Raw genomic sequence first — 18,184 nt, forward strand, 5'->3', positions numbered from 1 at the left:
ACACTGCACTGAGCTCACAGGTCACAAGTTCAGCACACAATGTTCCTACACAAGACAGGAAATGTGCTTGACTTTTCAACATATCAGCTTATCATATATAATGTTCCTTACAATTTGTTTTTGTTAACCAATAACAATCATACCTTTAAAAAACAAAAATATACACCCTACCTTTCAGTGTAGAAAGTTGTTATACAACCAATGATTTCTTGTCGTTTTTCAAAAAACGTTGCCGTGGATCCGCGCACCCACCGCGAGAGAATCCGTGCATCCAACGCGACAGGATGCGCGCACCGTGCGCGCATTTCCCCGCTTTTTTTTTTTTTTAAAAAAGGGGGGCCCCAGGGGTCCTTCTGGGACCCCCTAAGCACCTCTAGAGGGTCAGAGTATTTCCACTCTGCCCCCTTTATATGTTTTACGCACTTATTCCCCTTGCTTCTTCAGCCTCGCTTCTACCGAGGCAGAAAATGGCCGCCAACAGTTCCTGGTTTCGAATGTAGAGAGACGCTCGACAGCCAATTAGCATTCAGCGCGTGATCGGGAGGGTGCGCGCTCCATTCGGGGAGGGTTCGCTTACGGTGCGGGTACGGTCCGCGGATCCTCCGCGGCCATAGATATCACTAACTTTTTTACCCTAATTTTCTCAGGAACTACTGAACAGATTCACACCAAATATGCAAAAGGCACGAGTCCGAACTGAGGAATACCTCTTTGCCAAATTTGGTCTCATTCCGTTCAGCGGTTCGGGCTATAGCTGCGACAACAGATCCTATGGGAAATTGCATGGGGAAAACGCGTTTTGGGACCCCCCTTTTTTTCTCGGCCCCCGCCCGACGAATCACCACGAAACTTTCTGGGTAGGAGCGGAGCGGAGCGGAGCTGGCCAAAAGTTTGGAGAATTTCGCGAAGATTCGTCAATCGGCGCCAAAGAAATTCCCAATAGAATGTTGCGGATTTCCTATGGAAAATAGGTCCTAACTATAACTATCTACTGGCGACCGCCAGTAGATAATATATTATGCATGGTACGGGCATACGTTGTAAAAGCATTTGCGAGCTAAAAAAAAAGGTGGGGTAAAAAATGCGTGCCAAATGCATACGAAGTCTTTCCTTGCGTTGTTCCGTCATACAAGTACATTTTTCTATTTCCATCAACCTAGAACCTAGAAACCGTGCCATAGCGTGTGTTTTGTGCATTGCAAATTATACACAATGCAATTTAGAAAACATATATGCTTCATGAATTTGAAGTAATTCGCATTAAGACACTTTAATAGGGGAGCAAATGTGAACATGGAAGGGTGTGACATCTGTCTAAGGTGTCAAAAGGTTACAGCTGCGCAGGGAGAGAAGAGCTAAGCATATTTGGGTATTGCAACTTCAAGTGTTTCCACCACTCTAGCATCAGAAAACTGGTTGACATTTTCTGTAAGTCTGTGTGATTAAAATGTAGCATAGTATCATATATTTATTGACATAGACAAATGCAAATACTATGTTTTGTGCAATGTTCTGAAAACCATGAAAATTTAAATTAAGTTTGCTACTTTTATCTTTGTAACAGGAACCTTCCCTTAACAGTAATCATTGCAATGCCTCTCCTTACGGTTATCTACATCCTGACAAATGTGGCCTATTACACAGTTATGGACATGGAAACTATTCTTAACAGCAGTGCTGTAGCTGTGGTAAGATTACAAGACAATCGGAGTGAAAGATATGAATGCCCTCTTTCTGAAGAAAGTGTGACCCTTCCGGATGTATTTTGTCTGACCTTTTCTACCCTATAATGTCTTAATATTTATCCACTTGGTTACTTACATTGTATGTCTTTCTTAATTTTCTACAAAAGACCCTAATATTAAGTTTTCAATTGGTGCAAGGAAGCCATATGAAGCCTTTAACCCTTATGCGAAAAAAGAATGTAGTAGGCATACAAACTGGCAGTGGAAAGGCGGAAAAGGCAATTAAGGGAGATGGCGTGGGAGGAGCTCAGCCAGGCTAGTGTCCTGGCTAATAGCTCTAGATTCTGGTCTGTTGTAAGTAGCCCATTGTTTGACGGTTCACCAAACTCCAGTAAAGATTGCTTAGTTCCTGCTGAGAGGTGGGTGCAACACTTTGGGAAATTGTACAGTGATGTGACATCCGGAACTTCCACAGGGACATCAGTTAGTGATCATGTATGCCATCCTCTTGTTTTTACTATTTATGAAGTCAGTAAGGCTATTCCATCAACTTTAGGGGAGAAAGCTCCAGGTCCCGATGGAGTACCGGCTGACCTTTACAAGGCGGATCCTAAGCTATGGGCTAAGATTTTAACCTATGTTTTTAATGCAGCCTGCCTGTTTGGTTTTCCCCTGTCTTGGGCCAAGGCGCTTATTATACAGATCTTTAAGAAGGGAGCAAGGGATGATCCGGCTTGTTATAGGCCTATCTCGCTCCATGACTACGCGGCATAAATTATGGGGAAAGTAGTCCTGGCACGTCTAACAGAGTGGTTTGATCAAGCAAGCATTATTTCCGATCTCCAATATGGTTTTAGGCAAGGGAAAGGTACGCTGGACCAATGCTTTAATCTCCATTTTGTGATAAGGAAGTATACAGTCGTAAAGCGCAGGGACCTCCATCTGGCCTTTATTGATCTAACCTCGGCTTTTGACCTTGTTAACAGATCAAAACTCTGGGTGATCCTTCAAGATATAGTGCTTGATGATGATTTGATTTCATTTCTGGCAGCCATCCATGAAAATACAACAGTGGCTGTGCGCTTTAATGAAGATGGTAGCCTAACTGATTCATGGGCAGTAAAAAGAGGGTCCGGCAGGGGTGCATTCTGGCCCCCTTGCTGTTCACCATCTATATTAATAAGTTAGGGGATTCTCTAATTTCTTGCTGCAAAGATATCCCCAGAACAGGCACCAAAATGATTCCCGCACTTCTGTACGCTGACGATGCGGTGTTGGTGGCCAGGGCTGCAAGGGGGCTGCAAATGCATTTAAATTGTTTTATACATTTTAATGGAGTCATTGGACCTAGTCACTAATCTTAAAAAGTCACATGCTATGTCCATAGGTTCAAAGAGGGCAACAAGGGTTAAAATCTATTGCAAGGGTCTAGAGTTAGTAAAAGTCCCCGCTTTTCCATATTTAGGGGTACTTTTTGACGACCGGCTCTCATGGTGCACGCAGCGTGCACTCAAAAAGAATGTATTAGCTAGAGCATCGGGGGCTACCTTAGACTTTGCAAAAAGAACAGGATCTAAACCAATCCCCGCACTTATGAAGATTTATAATGCTAAGTGTCTCCCTATGGCGACCTATGGGAGTGACATCTGGGGTTATACAGATGTCAGAGAAATTCAGGGGTTTGAAAACATTTTTCTGCGTAGATTGCTCTCGGTCCCTGCTTCTACGTCAATTTTTAATATACACGAGGAATTAGGAGCAGTTTTTATTTCTGACCAGATTGTCGTTGCCTTGTTATTGCGTTGGCTGAGAATCTGGGCACAACCTACTCCAAATCTTAACCATTTGATCATCCAAGATTGTCTCACCCTAGAAAAGGGGCTAGACATTCCGTGGATTATATATATTAAGGACCAGATGGAAATTCTTGGCTGTCCCGACTTATTTCTGAGTCCTACAGCATTGGGTAAATCGGCCATTAGAGACCTCAAGCACTCAAGCAGCAGTTTTTAGATAGACGAAGAGTACTGAGGGAGAAGAATGAATTGAAAAAAGGCATGGTGAGAAGATTTGTTATACTGAGCCTGGGTCGACAGATGCAACCACATTTATCTTCTATAAACAAACCGTACCATCTTTTTGTTTTGACAAGATTCAGGCTGAATATGGTTCCCTGGCTCCTTGCTTTTCCTAAAGGGTATTTCAAAGAAGGAACACTAAATCCCTGTGCTTGTGATAACTTCTCGGGCCAGAATACTCTTCACATAATATTCTTCTGCGCATGTTACAATTCACTGCGCAGAAAATTCATTATTCCTTTGCTTAGAGGTTGTAACTTTGAACAAGTTAGACCGGCGCTGGTATATTTGCAAATGCTAGCGTCACCCATGGTCTGTTTTGGGGTAGCAAGTTTCCTAACAGGTGCAATCAGGTGCAGGAATAGGTCACTTAGGAATTCCCCTGTGGACACGGCTTTGAATCACACTATTTAAAAACCTATTTTTATGTTTTTTTACATTTAAAGTTGGACAAGTCTAAGTTGGGCTAATTTTATCATACCTATTTATCTTATTTATGTATCTACTCCCAGGCCTAATCATGTGTTAGTGGGCTGTTTTCCCCTTCTTGCTCTCATTTTCTCTGTTATGGATCCTCGAGTTGTCCTTATATTTGTATGAAGTGTCGCATTACTTGACTGGGTGTATTTTATTCTATTGTAGATAAGGAATTTTGAGTGGAGCAGGACTGTACGAAGATTAATAATCGTTTCATGTTTTTTTTTATTTTCTGTCTGTTTACATTGTTACAAGACGAGGGATCTTAACTGATTTTACATCTGTGTATTTCATGATTGTAGATTTGATCTGTCCTGTTTTGTTACTTGTACTTTGATGGCTATAATCAGCCGAATAAAGTTAAATTTGACTGACTGACTGAATGTAGTATACCACACATATATAAAGAGAAATGAGTCCTACCTAGAGAAAGTGTTGAATTGTCTGACACATCTAACCAGATAGGTGGGTTGGACAAACAAAAACACACAGCAATGCAGGAAAAGATCTACAGACACACATAGACTTACACGCATGCTCAGACACAGACAAAGGAATGTATGAGTGCTGATAGATGGACAAATGTCAATGGACTAATAAATGTAAATATATATACTGATGGATGCAGATGTTTGAATGCAAAGAGTGAGATCATCAAAATGACTGCCAGAGAAACCTATCTGTGCATGGTAGGATAGACTATATTAAAGAAATGCATGAAAACAGCTCTGCAAAACAGGTGGCAGGAAAATGTTAGGCAATATTAGGAATTTCAAAGCTGTGGCGCAGAGGAGGCAATAGCTCAGGTAAAGAATTAGCATGGAATTTGTGATTTGCAAGATGAATAATGTGCTGAATCCTGGTGCTTCTGTGTCACCAGGCATATTTCGTTTGTCTGTAAATAATAAGGCTGACGTGCCTTACAAATCATGGAGCATTGCTTGAAAGAGACCTAAAAACAAAGACAGAACCATTGTAGGTCATAAACAATGGGAGTGATAGGCTTGATATGCTCAAACTTGGAAGGCGCCAATAAAATGCAAAAGTGCTTAATTGAGAACTGCTTTGAGAAGAGAAAAAGAGGAAACAGATGAACCAAAAAGCAAATTATTCTTTTCATCTAATTCACAAATATATTTATATATGTGTTAATGTAAGCTTCTTTATTCACTGCTGTGAGGCATTAGAGTGCTTCACAGAGTTGGGGAAATCATACAGTAAGAGAGGAGGCATTTCCTAAGTTAACATTTTAAGACAGGTTATATTAGATCTTGCTTACTTCTGGATGGAATATTATTTGAGGAGATGAGTCTACAGTTCCTCTGCAAGTGGAGGAGGGAAGTAGTTGCTGGATCTTACACCAAATTACACATCCAGGTCCTGGATACATAGCAAAGGACGGCTTCTCTTCAAGTCTTGTACTTTTATGTCTTAAGGTCATTGTTGTGGGTTTTATCTGGACTACCAGATCTTGCTCACTGGGCACTGTTGCACATTGTAGTTCAGTGTCTTGGTAGTGGTGGTGCAGCCATACAGCAGGAGCTCATGAAGTTCTGGAAAGTGGAGCAACCTGGTCATATTTCTTATTGCATCAATGAGTCATGTGGGATGCTATTCCACAGAGACAGGAGGGTATTTGAGATGCTGAGGAGCAGGAAATTATTTCCATCCAGGCGCAAAAGGAAGAGTGCACACATGAATTTCTAAAGACAGGGTTGCATGAGGAACACCTCCACTCTGTGAAGCTGTTTTTTGAGTTCAAGTTACTTAGAACTATCTGATGAGTGAGGGGTTATTAAATTGATGTTCATTGATAATAAATATATTGAACCTTCGTTTACTAGCTGTCATCATTGATTAATACAAGCGCTTTCTTCAGGAAATCAACCTTTAACTTGTTTTCTGGAGTTGAATAGTGGAAAGCCAGACCTAGATATTGATATTTACCTTCACATGGGTAATGTCATATTCGGAAAAGATCTTCAGGTGGAGGTGGGTCCTATCTGGGTGTTAGTGGATCTTGGTGTTGTTGTCTGCCAGAAGTATTTCAGAAGGGTTCCCTGTAGAAGTTGAATTTCAATGGGGGTATGGAAGGACTATACAAAGAGAACGACTGTTGAGTCACCTTGATTGTCAGAGGAAAAGGCAACTGTTCCCAGTAACCACAATGCCACCTTGCCCAGAATTGCATCTGTGAAACAGGTGAAGTGCCACGTTAACAGAGCCCCAAATAGGATCAAAAATCCACAAATTGGGAAAATGTATTGGCAATCTTGCAGCTCTTGATTAAGGTTAGAGATTATTATTGCAAAGATCAGCTATGGACCAACACTCTCCTGACATCTGAAGGGAGAATAGATAGAAGCATAATCCATGTGTAGAGATTCAGAAGAAGGTAAGAAACAGCTGGAACCAAAAATCAGGGGACAAAAAATAATTGCAATGGGTTGATGAAGAATAAGACAATGAATGTATGGCAGTGCAGCCAGCACTTGGTAATGCCTCCCTATAAACAGTAATATCAGGAACAGCAATCGCAGGCAAGAACTCTGTTATATCTTTTATTGACAGCCCATGTTAACATTCTACAGGGAATCCATAATCTTAGAGAGAGCTGGTTGTATGACTTGACCATGCCCCCTGATGCAAAATGGCCCAATCTGAAGTATCACCCCAAAACGTTTGCCTTCCTCCCCTTTTTCTGACCTCATGTTTGTGGCCTTTAGGACTCTGGACATTTGACCACGGCTAACCAGCTCTAAAGTGCATGCGCTCTCTCTAAACATGACAACATTGGCTCATACCCAATTGGCATATTTAGTTGACTTATAAGTCCCTAGTAAAGAGCACTACATGAGCCCAGGGTCTGTAAATTAAATGCTACTAGTGGGCCTGTAGCACTGATCATGCCATCCACTTAAGCAGCCCCTTAACCATGACTCAGGCCTGCCACTGCAGAGGATAAGAGTGCTGTTTACGCTGCCCTGTCAACTTGGCATTTAAAATCCTTTGCTAAGCCTTAAACTCCACTTTTGTTTAAAAATAATGCACCCCTAAGGTAGGCCCTAGGTAGTCCATATGGCAGGATGCTGTGTAATCAAAAGGTAAGGCATGTATTTTTAAGTTTTGCATGGCCTGGTACTTAAAAATGCCCACATTCATTTTTCACTACTGTGAGGCCTACCCCTCTCATAGGTGAACTTTGGGAATTCTTTATTACACTTTAAAGCTGTAGTTCCTGATTGAGAAGGAGAAGATCTGTCATGTTTCATATCATTAGCAGGGTAATGATAAATCATCTTTACTGGTAAAGTTGAATTTATTAGTACACTTTTAAAAATTCCAATTTTAGAAGGATTTGTATATACTCAGAATCCAGCTGAAAATTATGAAACCGCCGCCATTTGCTGGTCAAGGTCAAGTAAATAAATTGTCTTGGCCTGTGTATTTATTCACAATTATGTATTGCCATTTGAACAATTCTTATATACACTTGCTCATGTCCTAAGGAACACATTCAAACAATGTTTGTACACTTGAATCTACTCCATCAAAATGTGCACCGTTTTTCACTACTTAGCTGTGATTGTGCACGAATTACAATTTCTCAACATCTATAACTTGTGAATAAACAAAGAAACAAATCTTAATAGTGCTCATATACTAGTCAACAGATTTTATATAATGCAGAGGTTATCACTGTGATTCTCTATGCTGTGAATCTCTTGCTGTAAGGGTCTCTTTGGGGTTTCAAAGCTGTTTTCGTTGCATTGGGCTTTCCAGTTCATTGTAAATGTCCTCTAAACTGATATGATTATGATAAGGCTATCCCCGAATATTTCAGTCCTCTTGGGCCTCTTATTACTTTGGGGTTCTCTTCAGGACCTTGACTGGTTGTGTGCTCATTTTTGTTGTTGTATACTCATGTTGTCTTGTCCAATCAGTCTTCTGCCAAACTCTATCTTTTCAATTTGGGCAGGATGGGATGGAGGAGGTGGCGCTCGTACCTGAATAGGCTATATCCTATCGCTACACAAAGCACTGCATACTCTTCTATAGTGAATCTGGAGGCAAAGCTGAGAGGGAGGACCACTGTGCATTTCAAAGCATTTCTTTGAAGTCACCCCCCTTCCTTCAAAACCACAACTGGGTTTAAGTACTGGACTTCTGACGCTATCACTTCAATACACTACTGGAAATCTGAAGAAGTCTGCCAGGAGGACGACTGCTGTGCTGCTACAAGGACTGCCACTCTGTTGGATAGCTGCATGCCACCATTTGCCTTGCTGAGGAAAGATTTACCATCATCCTGAAAACGCACCTGGCCTTTGCTTGCTACAAGTCTTGCCCTGCCAATGGGTGCAAATCCAGTCCTGGACCCTTAGAAGTGGGTATACAATGCTGTAACTGCCAGAACCCGCGCATCAACGACATTGCGCCAATAGGAACTGACACATCTCACTAAACGCTGATGCATTGCTACAAGGATCAAATCCATTCCATCACCAACTGAGTGGTACATCGCCTTCAAAGTCCCGAAACATCGCCTACAAATCAGTGCTTCAAAGACAACGCATCTCCTTTTACTTGTCGCATCTCAGCAACGTCGATGAAGCGTCTAAGGTACTTTGCAGCAGGACAAGGCTGTTCCCTGTGTCCGACCCGCGTTTTCTCGCGGTCAGCCTGAACTTTCGGATTTGTCCCGGTCTAGTGTGACCATATTGTCCCAGTTGACTATTTGAGCTTTTAAGTACTATATTTTCAATTACTCTGGTTATACTTATTGCATTTTTGTCATTTTGATTTTGTTTTATTATGAAAAATATAAGCAATTTTTCTAAACTAGTGTGGTGTCTGTTTGTGGTATTTTCACTCCGTTAATCTTTGAAGTGTTGTTCAAATACTTTACACATTGCCTCTTATGTTAAGCTTTACTGGCCAGTGAAAAGCTACCAGAGGGGGAGCACAGGATAATTTAGGTAGTGTTTCCGACTTACCTCGACTAGGAATGTGGTCCATACTTGGACAGGGTGCATGCCTCTGCCAATCAGAAATACAATTTCTAATACCCCATTTTGGAATGATATTGTTCACCGGGTATACAAACAATGAACCCATGTCTGACACATCTTAACTGGTGCCTAATATTGTGGGTAACAGAGCTGGTGAGATCCACACAAGTCACCCCATCATGGATTCCCCTGGGTGTCTAGTTTTACAAAAATGTACGGGTTTACTACGTTTCCCTAGGTGCCGGCTTGGCTAGGGCCCAAAATTCTCTGCTAGGCACATTGCAAAAAAAGGGTCCATTTTCAGTGGAAAAATGTGGTGTCCACTTGGCGTTTTGAGCCGTTTCCTGTCGTGGGCACTAGGCCTACCCACACAAGGGAGGTACCATTTTTATCGGAAGACTTGGGGGAATGCTGTGAGGAAGGAAATTTGTGTCTCCCCTAAGATTCTAGAACTTTCCATCATATAAATCTGAAGAAAATGGGTTTTGAGACACATTTTGAGGTTTGCAATGAATTCTGCGTAACAGAAGCTGGTGAAAGTCACCCCATACTGGATTCTCCCAGGGTATCCGGTTTTAAAAAAATTACAGTTTTGCTAGTTTTCCCTTGGTGCCGGCTGAGGTAGAGCCCAAACTCCACAGCTAGTCACATTGTAAAAAAGGTCAGTTTTCAGTGAAAAATGGGATTTGTCCATTTTGCTTTTTGGGCCGTTACCTGTCATGGTCACTAGGCATACTCACACAAGCAAGGTGGCATTTTTCTTGGGAGACTTAGAGGAATACAGAATAGTAGAACAACTGTTATTACCAATTGTCTTTCTGTGCATTTGTGCCCTCCAAATGTAAGACTGTGTGTATAAAATAACTTTCTGAAAAATGCCCTCTAATTCACATGCTAGTATGGGTACCCACAAATTCACAGATGTGCAAATAAAACTGCTTCTATACTTCATGTCTTGTTACTATTTCAGAAATACATAGGTTTCATTGATACCTACTTTTCATTCTTTACATTTAAAAAAATGAATTGCTATATACATGGCACAGAGCGAAAAACTAGAGCAACCTGTACCTGAGTTACTGGCTCTGGGTACCGTAGGTTCTTGGTCAACCTACAATCCCTATATATACCCCCACAACCCGAAGGGTCCAGGAAATGTAACGGTATGTTACTTTTTAAAATCTGCCATAGTTAGGATAAGTTACAGGTGAAAATATAAGCCCAATTGGCAGTTTTTTCAAACCAATATCAATATTTATTCATTTCAACTGTTACTTTCTTTTCCCTTGCTGAATTCACAATTTTGGCTACTCCTCAGAAATGTCTAGCATTCCAGGATTCACCATTGGTTTTATACCCATATATACCACTAAATGGAAGGAGGTTGACAGCCTAAAGAATAGGAAAATGGGCTATGTCCCTGTGAAATGCCAAAACTGCATTGAAAAGTTTGGTTTCCTGACAAAAGTCTGCCTGTTACTGATAGCTGGGAAGATGGTGACAGATTTGGTGTGGCTACATTATGTAGACGAACAGTTATGGGGGCCTAAGCGTGAACTACCCCAAATAGCCAAGAATGGCTTTCTCCGTGGGGGGATTGAGGTTAAACTTATGATGCACTGTGTGAAAGAGATTAAACAAGATAGTGAGGAAAAAAACTAAGTAAATGTAGAAGCAGAAGAAGTAAGTGATGTTTTGGTGGTCAAAGGATCACCGATCAGTTAAGGTGTCTAAAATGCTATGTTTGTAGAATACAACTTAATAAAAATTTCCTACCAGTATCAGCCAGGGTAAAAAGTCTGCCTTTGCCTATGGATGAAACAGTAAGGGAGGATTTAGAGTAATTGAACCAATATAAGCCACAGAATGGCTTGCCCCCATAGTAGTGGCCAAGAAGACAGATGGGGCAGTATTCCTGTGCATAGATCTGAGAGCACTAAACAAGGCGGAAGTGGTAGACAGGTACCCCCAAACCGAACATCACTGAAATGATGACCAAAGTAGCAGGGGCCAAGGTCTTCTCCACTCTAGACCTTACTTACGCATATTACCAAGTCAGATTGTCCAGAATCTCAGGAGCTCATAGTGGTCATCACACCCGTGGGGGCATTCAAGCTCGAACGCATGCCATTTGGACTTGTGTCTGCAGCAACAGTTTTTCAAAGGATAATGACAAGTATGCTCAAAGGAATCACAGGTGTATTTTGCTATCAAGATGACATCTTGATATTTGAGGAGATCAAAGTACAACATGACGAAAGAATCAAACAAGTGTTGAGGAAGTTCAAAGAGGGCTTCACTGTCAAAAGGGAAAAGTGTAATGTAGGCTGTCCTGAAATAAACTACCTAGGACAAAGGATAACTGCTGAAGGCATACCACCTAAATCAGAGTTACAAGACTCCATAATGAACCTGGCACTGCCAAAAAGTAAAGATGAAGTCAAGTAATTTCTGGGAGTGCTGGAGTTCTACAGTAAGTTTGTCAATAATTTTGCTGGTAGAACATACAACATTCGCACATTGTTGAAAAATGCAGTACATTTAGACTGAAGTGAGGAATTCAAAAAAGAATTTGAAAACACTAAAGCAGCATTAGATACAGCCCCCATTTTAAAAGCATTCATACCAGGAAGACAAACCATAATAACATCTGATATTAGTTCCAAAGGTCTAGGAGTAGTAATGATGCAAGTAAGTGAGAAAGGGGAAGAGACCATTGTCTTTGCATCTCGTTCGTTGAGACAACCTGAACATAACTATTTAGTGATAGAGAAGGAGGCTTTGGCAGTACACTGGGCACTCAACAAGTTCAGAAATTTTATATGGGGAGCAAAATTCACTTTAAGGACTGACCACAAGCCACTCACATAAATCTTTACAAAAAGAGGTAAGGATTTAACGTGGAATATGTCCCTGGGGTGAGAAATGTTGTAGCAGATTGTCTCTCATGCTTGGTGGATGACACTAAGGAAGAGAAAGAGGTTGACATACTTCAGCAGGAGGAAGAATTTGATATGCAAAATGAAACAGTATGTGTCATTATCCAAGGGGTGGTGGAGGAAACCCAGTGGAAATAAGAGTTGAAATCAGACTGTCTGTGAAAAGACTCAAAAAGGGTGGGCTGGACAAGAGAAACATGGGGAACATCTGAAGCCATTCTAGATGATTTGTGAGGAGCTGTCCATAGTTGATGAGTGTCTCTTTGGGAGTACCAAGTTAGTTCCCCCAGGGTCCATAAGAGTCAAACTCGATTTGGCGCATGAGAAACATCTCAGGATCACCAAGACAAAGCAGAAGCTACGCCTTGACTTTTGGTAGCCAAACATGGAGGAAAATACAGGAGTGTGTACCATGCTCATCAAGTGCCAAAGTACTGAAACTTTGATGACCCAACCCCTTTATTGCAGTCCACTTCTGGAGGGCCTGTGGGTGGACATAGCTCTGGATATAATAGGTCCTTTGACTGAGGAGAAACAATCACGTTACCTACTAGTACTGATAGACCTTTACTCCTGTTGGCCAAAACTAAAGCTTGTTTCTGAGGTTACCACAAAGACTGTCAATAATTGTCGAGATACTCCTTAGCGAGGGGTTGCCCAACTCCATACTAACTGACAATGGGGTCCAATTCTGCTCCCAAGAGATGAAGAAGTTCCTAAATTTCAATGGTATAAAACACAAAATCTGTGCCCTATACCACCAGTATACCAACTGGATGTTAGAAAAATTCAATAGAACCATCCATTAGGGCTTTCAACTAGTTAAAGGTAGTGAGTTATGCTGGAGTGAAGAGATAATGAAGCACTTGGAAGCATACCGCTTGACACCACACCAAACCACAAATGAGACAACTTTTGAACTCATGAAAGCAAGAACGCCCAGTTCCAGTCTAATACTCGGGTGGATGAAGTGGCACAAGGGTTGAGTGAACATCACAGAGAACAGCCCCCAGAGGGAAGGAGAATAAATATCACAGGCTAATCGCAAAACAAGATACGACAGAATACATGGAGCCATACATGTAGGTTTTAAAGGAGGCAATCTGGTTAAGGTCAAGACTCCCACTGGAAGGGTGAAATGGTCCAAATTCACAGGACCTATGAAAATCATGAAGCTGTTCAGAAATGCTGTGAAAACCCAAGTTGGGAGAATTTGAAACATGGGAAGGGGGGCAAGTGCACAATCTCTGATAGAGATACTAGCAGTGGGATAGCTGATGTTAAAGGTATGCCCGAAGGAGTTAACACTCCTCCTGAACCCAAAAGAGAGAAAGTTAGCAATCCCATTAGGTCTAGTGAGAGGAGGACATGCTGTCCCAACTTCCAAAGAGGCTATGTGGTTACTACCACATGAACAAGACGGCCTTTCAACATATTTGTTCAGATACATAGTATTGTATTAACTCTATGGTGCCTGGGGTAACCGTTGTTTCTCTGCACCTTTGTGTTTCCTTTTCCCTTTTGTCTTTCCTTCAAATGTACAGAGGTCCTAAGTTGAAGAGAAGGGGGAGTTGTGGTATCTTCCAAAAGATGTATCCCCGCTCCCTCTCCCCTCTCTTGCCCAATGGTATTGTTCCCTCCCCCATTGTCTAAAGGGCATGATGCTGTATTTAGACTGTTGGTGCCAGAGAGTTCTATGTCAAGTTTCTCTGAGTGACCAGGGAAGATGGAAGGAGAAAGACAGCTGTGGCTGAGGTGTTTCTTGGTGTTCTGAATAAAGACTTATTGTGAGAAGTTGGCCTGGTATATGGTGTTCACTAATTAAAGTGGGTACCCTGTACCAGTCCAAACAGCCCTTATGGTGATTTAAGAGGTCAAAGCGAACCTTAGAAAGTTATCCATGTGGTAGCTGTGGAGAGCGCATTCAGTCTTAGTCTTTAAGGAATGCTAAGCAGCTTGTTTTACCAGAATGCAACCTTATAGGATTTATTAAATGAAAGGAGAACCACACAGTAGTTATAGAAATATGGATTTATTAATATAACACATTCTAAGCATAATAAAGTATCGCAGACAATCACAAAGCACACAAACAACAGTAAATAGCACTAATACACAGTGGGCTCCCGGGGGAGACCAAACCATATACTAAAATAGTTGTATAAGGACTATGACTTGAGTTAAGACAGTGTCTAGAGGTTGTAGAATTGCTGGGACCTTAAGGAACCACCCAAGGTGACTAAGTAGGGACCCCAGGGAGGAGGGGTGCCATGTGGAAATACGACTGTGGGCACCATGCAATTCTATGGGAGAGCCGCAGTTGCAGTTTTAAAGTTTAAGGACCCTTCTAAGTCGACTTCGAAGAAACCCTGTGGAAGTTAGGAGTTTGGAGAGCCACCCCACCCATGGATACCATAGCACCAGAGTTACTTATCCCACAAAGCCAGGTGCATAGGTCTGAAGTGGCGTCGGAAACCATGGTCCATATCTATGGAGGACTGCTGGGAAGAAGAAAAGTGTCTGTCAGAATCCAAAGGTGGATTGTTGATGAAGAGTACTTGAAAGCAGAGGGGACTGAGTCTAGATCATTCAGGAGTGACCAGGGTCTCGGTAGTCGAATGCCCACCGGTGTCAGGAGCTTCGGTGAGTTGAGGGGGTTTTTGACTCACCAGCTACCAGGACCAGGAGACGTTTAGGACAACCAGGAGCTGGATACGAGCTGTCCCACGAAGGATATCGAGTGCAGAGGGTTTGGTGTCCGGCGGGAGCACCAACATGCCTTGGCAGTGGCAACCCACGAAGAAGGTCAAGAAGTACGGTTCGGACCAGCAAGGTCCTGGAGACTCACCAAACACAGGGGAGTCAGGGCAAGCCTGGAGCAACCAGGGGAGCCCATGAAAAGCAGTGTTGACCTTCCAGAGGACCGACAGGCCAAATGCACAGAAGTCGCGAGGGGACCTCGAGCAGTTTCACAAAGCAACAGCCCACATAGCACTCAGTATGAGGAGGCCGGAGTTCTTTGGTGGAAATGGTGCCAGAGGTTGGGGCTACTCAAAGCCTAGTGCACTTGTTTTGTAAACACCAACAAGCATATGCACTTGCAAAAGTACGCAGTGCACAGGGGTATGGGTATTGCAGCCCCCACAAAGGATTCTGACCTCCAAATTGGTAAGAGGGCAGCACGGACCTCAAGGGACTTGGAGACGGACCTCCTGTGTTGCTGGAGGCTTTGGAGCCCATAGGAGCTCAGGAGCAGCAGACCGGTCAATCGTGATGTGGTGCCTGCGGTTGCAGGGGAGTGACTCCTTCACTCCAAGGGAGATATCTTCAGTTGTCATTGATGCTCCACAGGTCATGCACGGAGCCTGTATGGTACATAGGCACAGACAATGCTTTGGATGGAGAGGGAGGCAAAGTCGGGCCCAAATGAAGTCCAGCGAAGTCCAGACGGTCGACGTTTAGTGGTTTTTGGTTCAGAATTTTGTTCACATCGAATCTAGCATCCTACAGCCAGGTAAGCCCTTTTGTACCCACGGGAGAGGGTTGGACAGATTCTGGGGACCCTTCAAGGAGAGGGTCTGGACAGTGGGGAGGTTACTCCCATGTCCTGTGTCCAGTTTTGCGCCAGAGCAGGAGCCAACGGCTCCCAGGACTGGTTTGAACTGGACTATGCACAGGGACACCAAATGAATGCACTACAATTGTAGTTGCAAATATCACACAAATCAATGCATTTACAGTGAATCATGCTTTGACATTCCTATCTCTAGCATCTATCATTGGTGATACTGATCCTTTATTCTGTATATTTTCTTATTCTCTACTCGTGGCAAGGTGGTGTGCTGCTTCCGGGGGCTCACAAATATTCCCTCTATATTCATTCCACTTTCTCCATATTTGCGACCATTTCTTGCGACAACCTCGAGACTCATATATAGTCCTTTCCATTAACATGCACTAGTCCATGTCTCTCTTCCATGCAGCTACTGTTGGTGCTTCTTGTGCTTTCCACAGTCTGGCAGTGTTTTGCTTGGCAACTATCATCCCCGGCACCACCCAGACCTTCTCCCTTTCATTTAGATCTGTAGGTTCCCATAATTTTACCTTGGGTTCTATCTGCACCCCCAGCACCTCTCCCATACACTGGGTCACCTCTGTTCAATAACGTCTAATGTGAACACATTCACAGATGGTATGGATGAATGTTCCCTCCAGGCCACACCTCCTCCCACACCCGGGGTCGTCTCTGTAGCCCATTTTCACAAGATCGGTACCCGATAAGTATATTCTATGGAGCACCTTGAGTTGTACCAGTCTTAATCTCGAAGAAATCGCAAATTCTCTAGGGGATGCTAAGGCCTCCTGCCAGTCATCATCCTCCAAATCAGCAATATCTTTTTCCCAATGTTTGCGGAGTAGTAGGAGGGGGTCAGGCATGTTATTGATTCATTTCCGATGTGTCATAGAGATACCTTATTAGGCATATATTCTTCAAGAATTCTGTCCTCAAGAGGGAAGGACTCTGGGAGCAACTGCCCCTTCAGAATAACTGCCTGAAGAGCGTGTTTTATCTGCAGGTATCGGAATGTTTCTGTCTCAGCCATCTCAAATTCTTTTTGTAACTGCGCGAAGGGGATCACCCCACCCTTTTTCCATAGGTCTCCGACCCGGAAGATTCCAAACATGTCCCAGTGATCAAAGCCCTTGGTGTTTCTCAGGGTGCCAAATATCTCCGCATCCCACAGGGGGGTGGCTTGCATGATTTTCCCTGCCATCCCATGCTCTTGTTAACTGTGTGCCATATCTGAACCGCCTGTTCAGTTGGGCCTGTTAATTTCGATCTTGCAGGTTTGGAGTAAAGTGCTCTTGAATATTTTCCATCTGAAAGAAGCCACCTGTACATTTTGTATCCGGGGTCATCTTAGGGCCTATATACTCATTGATTAATAGCTACTAATTGTGCTTTCCAATAATATCTTCTAATATCTGGGAGTCCTATTCCACCATCATACCATCCCCTTATAAGTTTTTAGGTCGCTATATGTGGCAGTTTCCCTCCCACAGGAGTTCCCTCTGTTTACACTCGATGGATTTAAAATAGTCTGTGCGAACTGGGCCCGGTGAATTATGTAATATGTATAAAATCGAGGCAGAGCCATCATTTTGAACAGTGTGGCGAGTCCCAATAATGACAGTGGGAGAGATTTCCAATGTTTAACGTAATTCTTGAGTCTCTGCAGCTGGGGCAGGAGATTTGGTTCATTGTACAGTACTGGGTCTTTGGTGACATATATGCCCAGATACTAGAATCCCTCCTTTGCCTGTTATTACCTAAACTCGAGGCAGTGGGGTGAAGTCACCCCTCAATACGTAAATGAGTGATTTGGGCTAGTTTATGGTGTATCCGGAATACTTCCCAGAATTAGTAAAGATATGAAGCGCTCTGTTTATTGAGGCTCTCTGTGATGCTAGATATAACAGTATATCGTCAGCATACAGGGAGATTCAGTCCTCCCAGTCTTCCGACCACCTAAGTCCCCTCATGATTAGGTCTTTCCTTATCCACAGTGCCAAAGGCCCCAGCATCAACGTAAAGAGCAACGGGGATAGGGGGCAGCCCTGTCTGGTCCCCCTCTCTAGGGTAAACGCTCCGGATTTCCTATTATTAACCACTACTTGCTCCAGCGGTTCCCTATATAGAAGTTTCACCCAGCTGACATAGTTGGGGCTGAATCCCATTTCCCTGAGAACTGCAAACATGTATGGCCACTCAATCGTATTAAATGCCATTGCGGCGTCTAGGGACACCAGCGCTGCATCCTCCCTCAATGTGCCTATTCGTCCCATTACTCCGTGCTGACGTTGAAGGTTGAGTGAGGTATTCCTTGATGGCATGAAGCCCGACTGATCAGGGTACATGAGTTTAGTGTTAACCTCAAGCAGACGGGTGGCCGATAGTTTAGCCAAGATCTTTATCTCTGTATTTAGCAAAG

At 43.0% G+C, this 18,184-nt stretch overlaps 1 protein-coding gene across 4 annotated transcripts in view; it reads left to right on the forward strand.

Annotated features, from left to right (window-relative positions):
* The window catches only part of LOC146832697 (Y+L amino acid transporter 2-like), a 395,072-nt gene that overhangs the window by 254,129 nt on the left and 122,759 nt on the right, over positions 1–18,184 (forward strand). For all 4 annotated transcript variants that reach the window (XM_085605981.1, XM_085605978.1, XM_085605979.1 and 1 more), the window contains one exon: positions 1,565–1,688. In XM_085605981.1, the coding sequence (XP_085462107.1) occupies positions 1,565–1,688 (124 nt within the window). The remainder of the gene's footprint in view (positions 1–1,564; positions 1,689–18,184) is intronic.

The sequence above is a fragment of the Triturus cristatus genome, chromosome 5_1 (assembly GCF_964204655.1).
Source record: "Triturus cristatus chromosome 5_1, aTriCri1.1, whole genome shotgun sequence".
In the NCBI taxonomy this organism is placed as follows: Eukaryota; Metazoa; Chordata; class Amphibia; order Caudata; family Salamandridae; genus Triturus; species Triturus cristatus.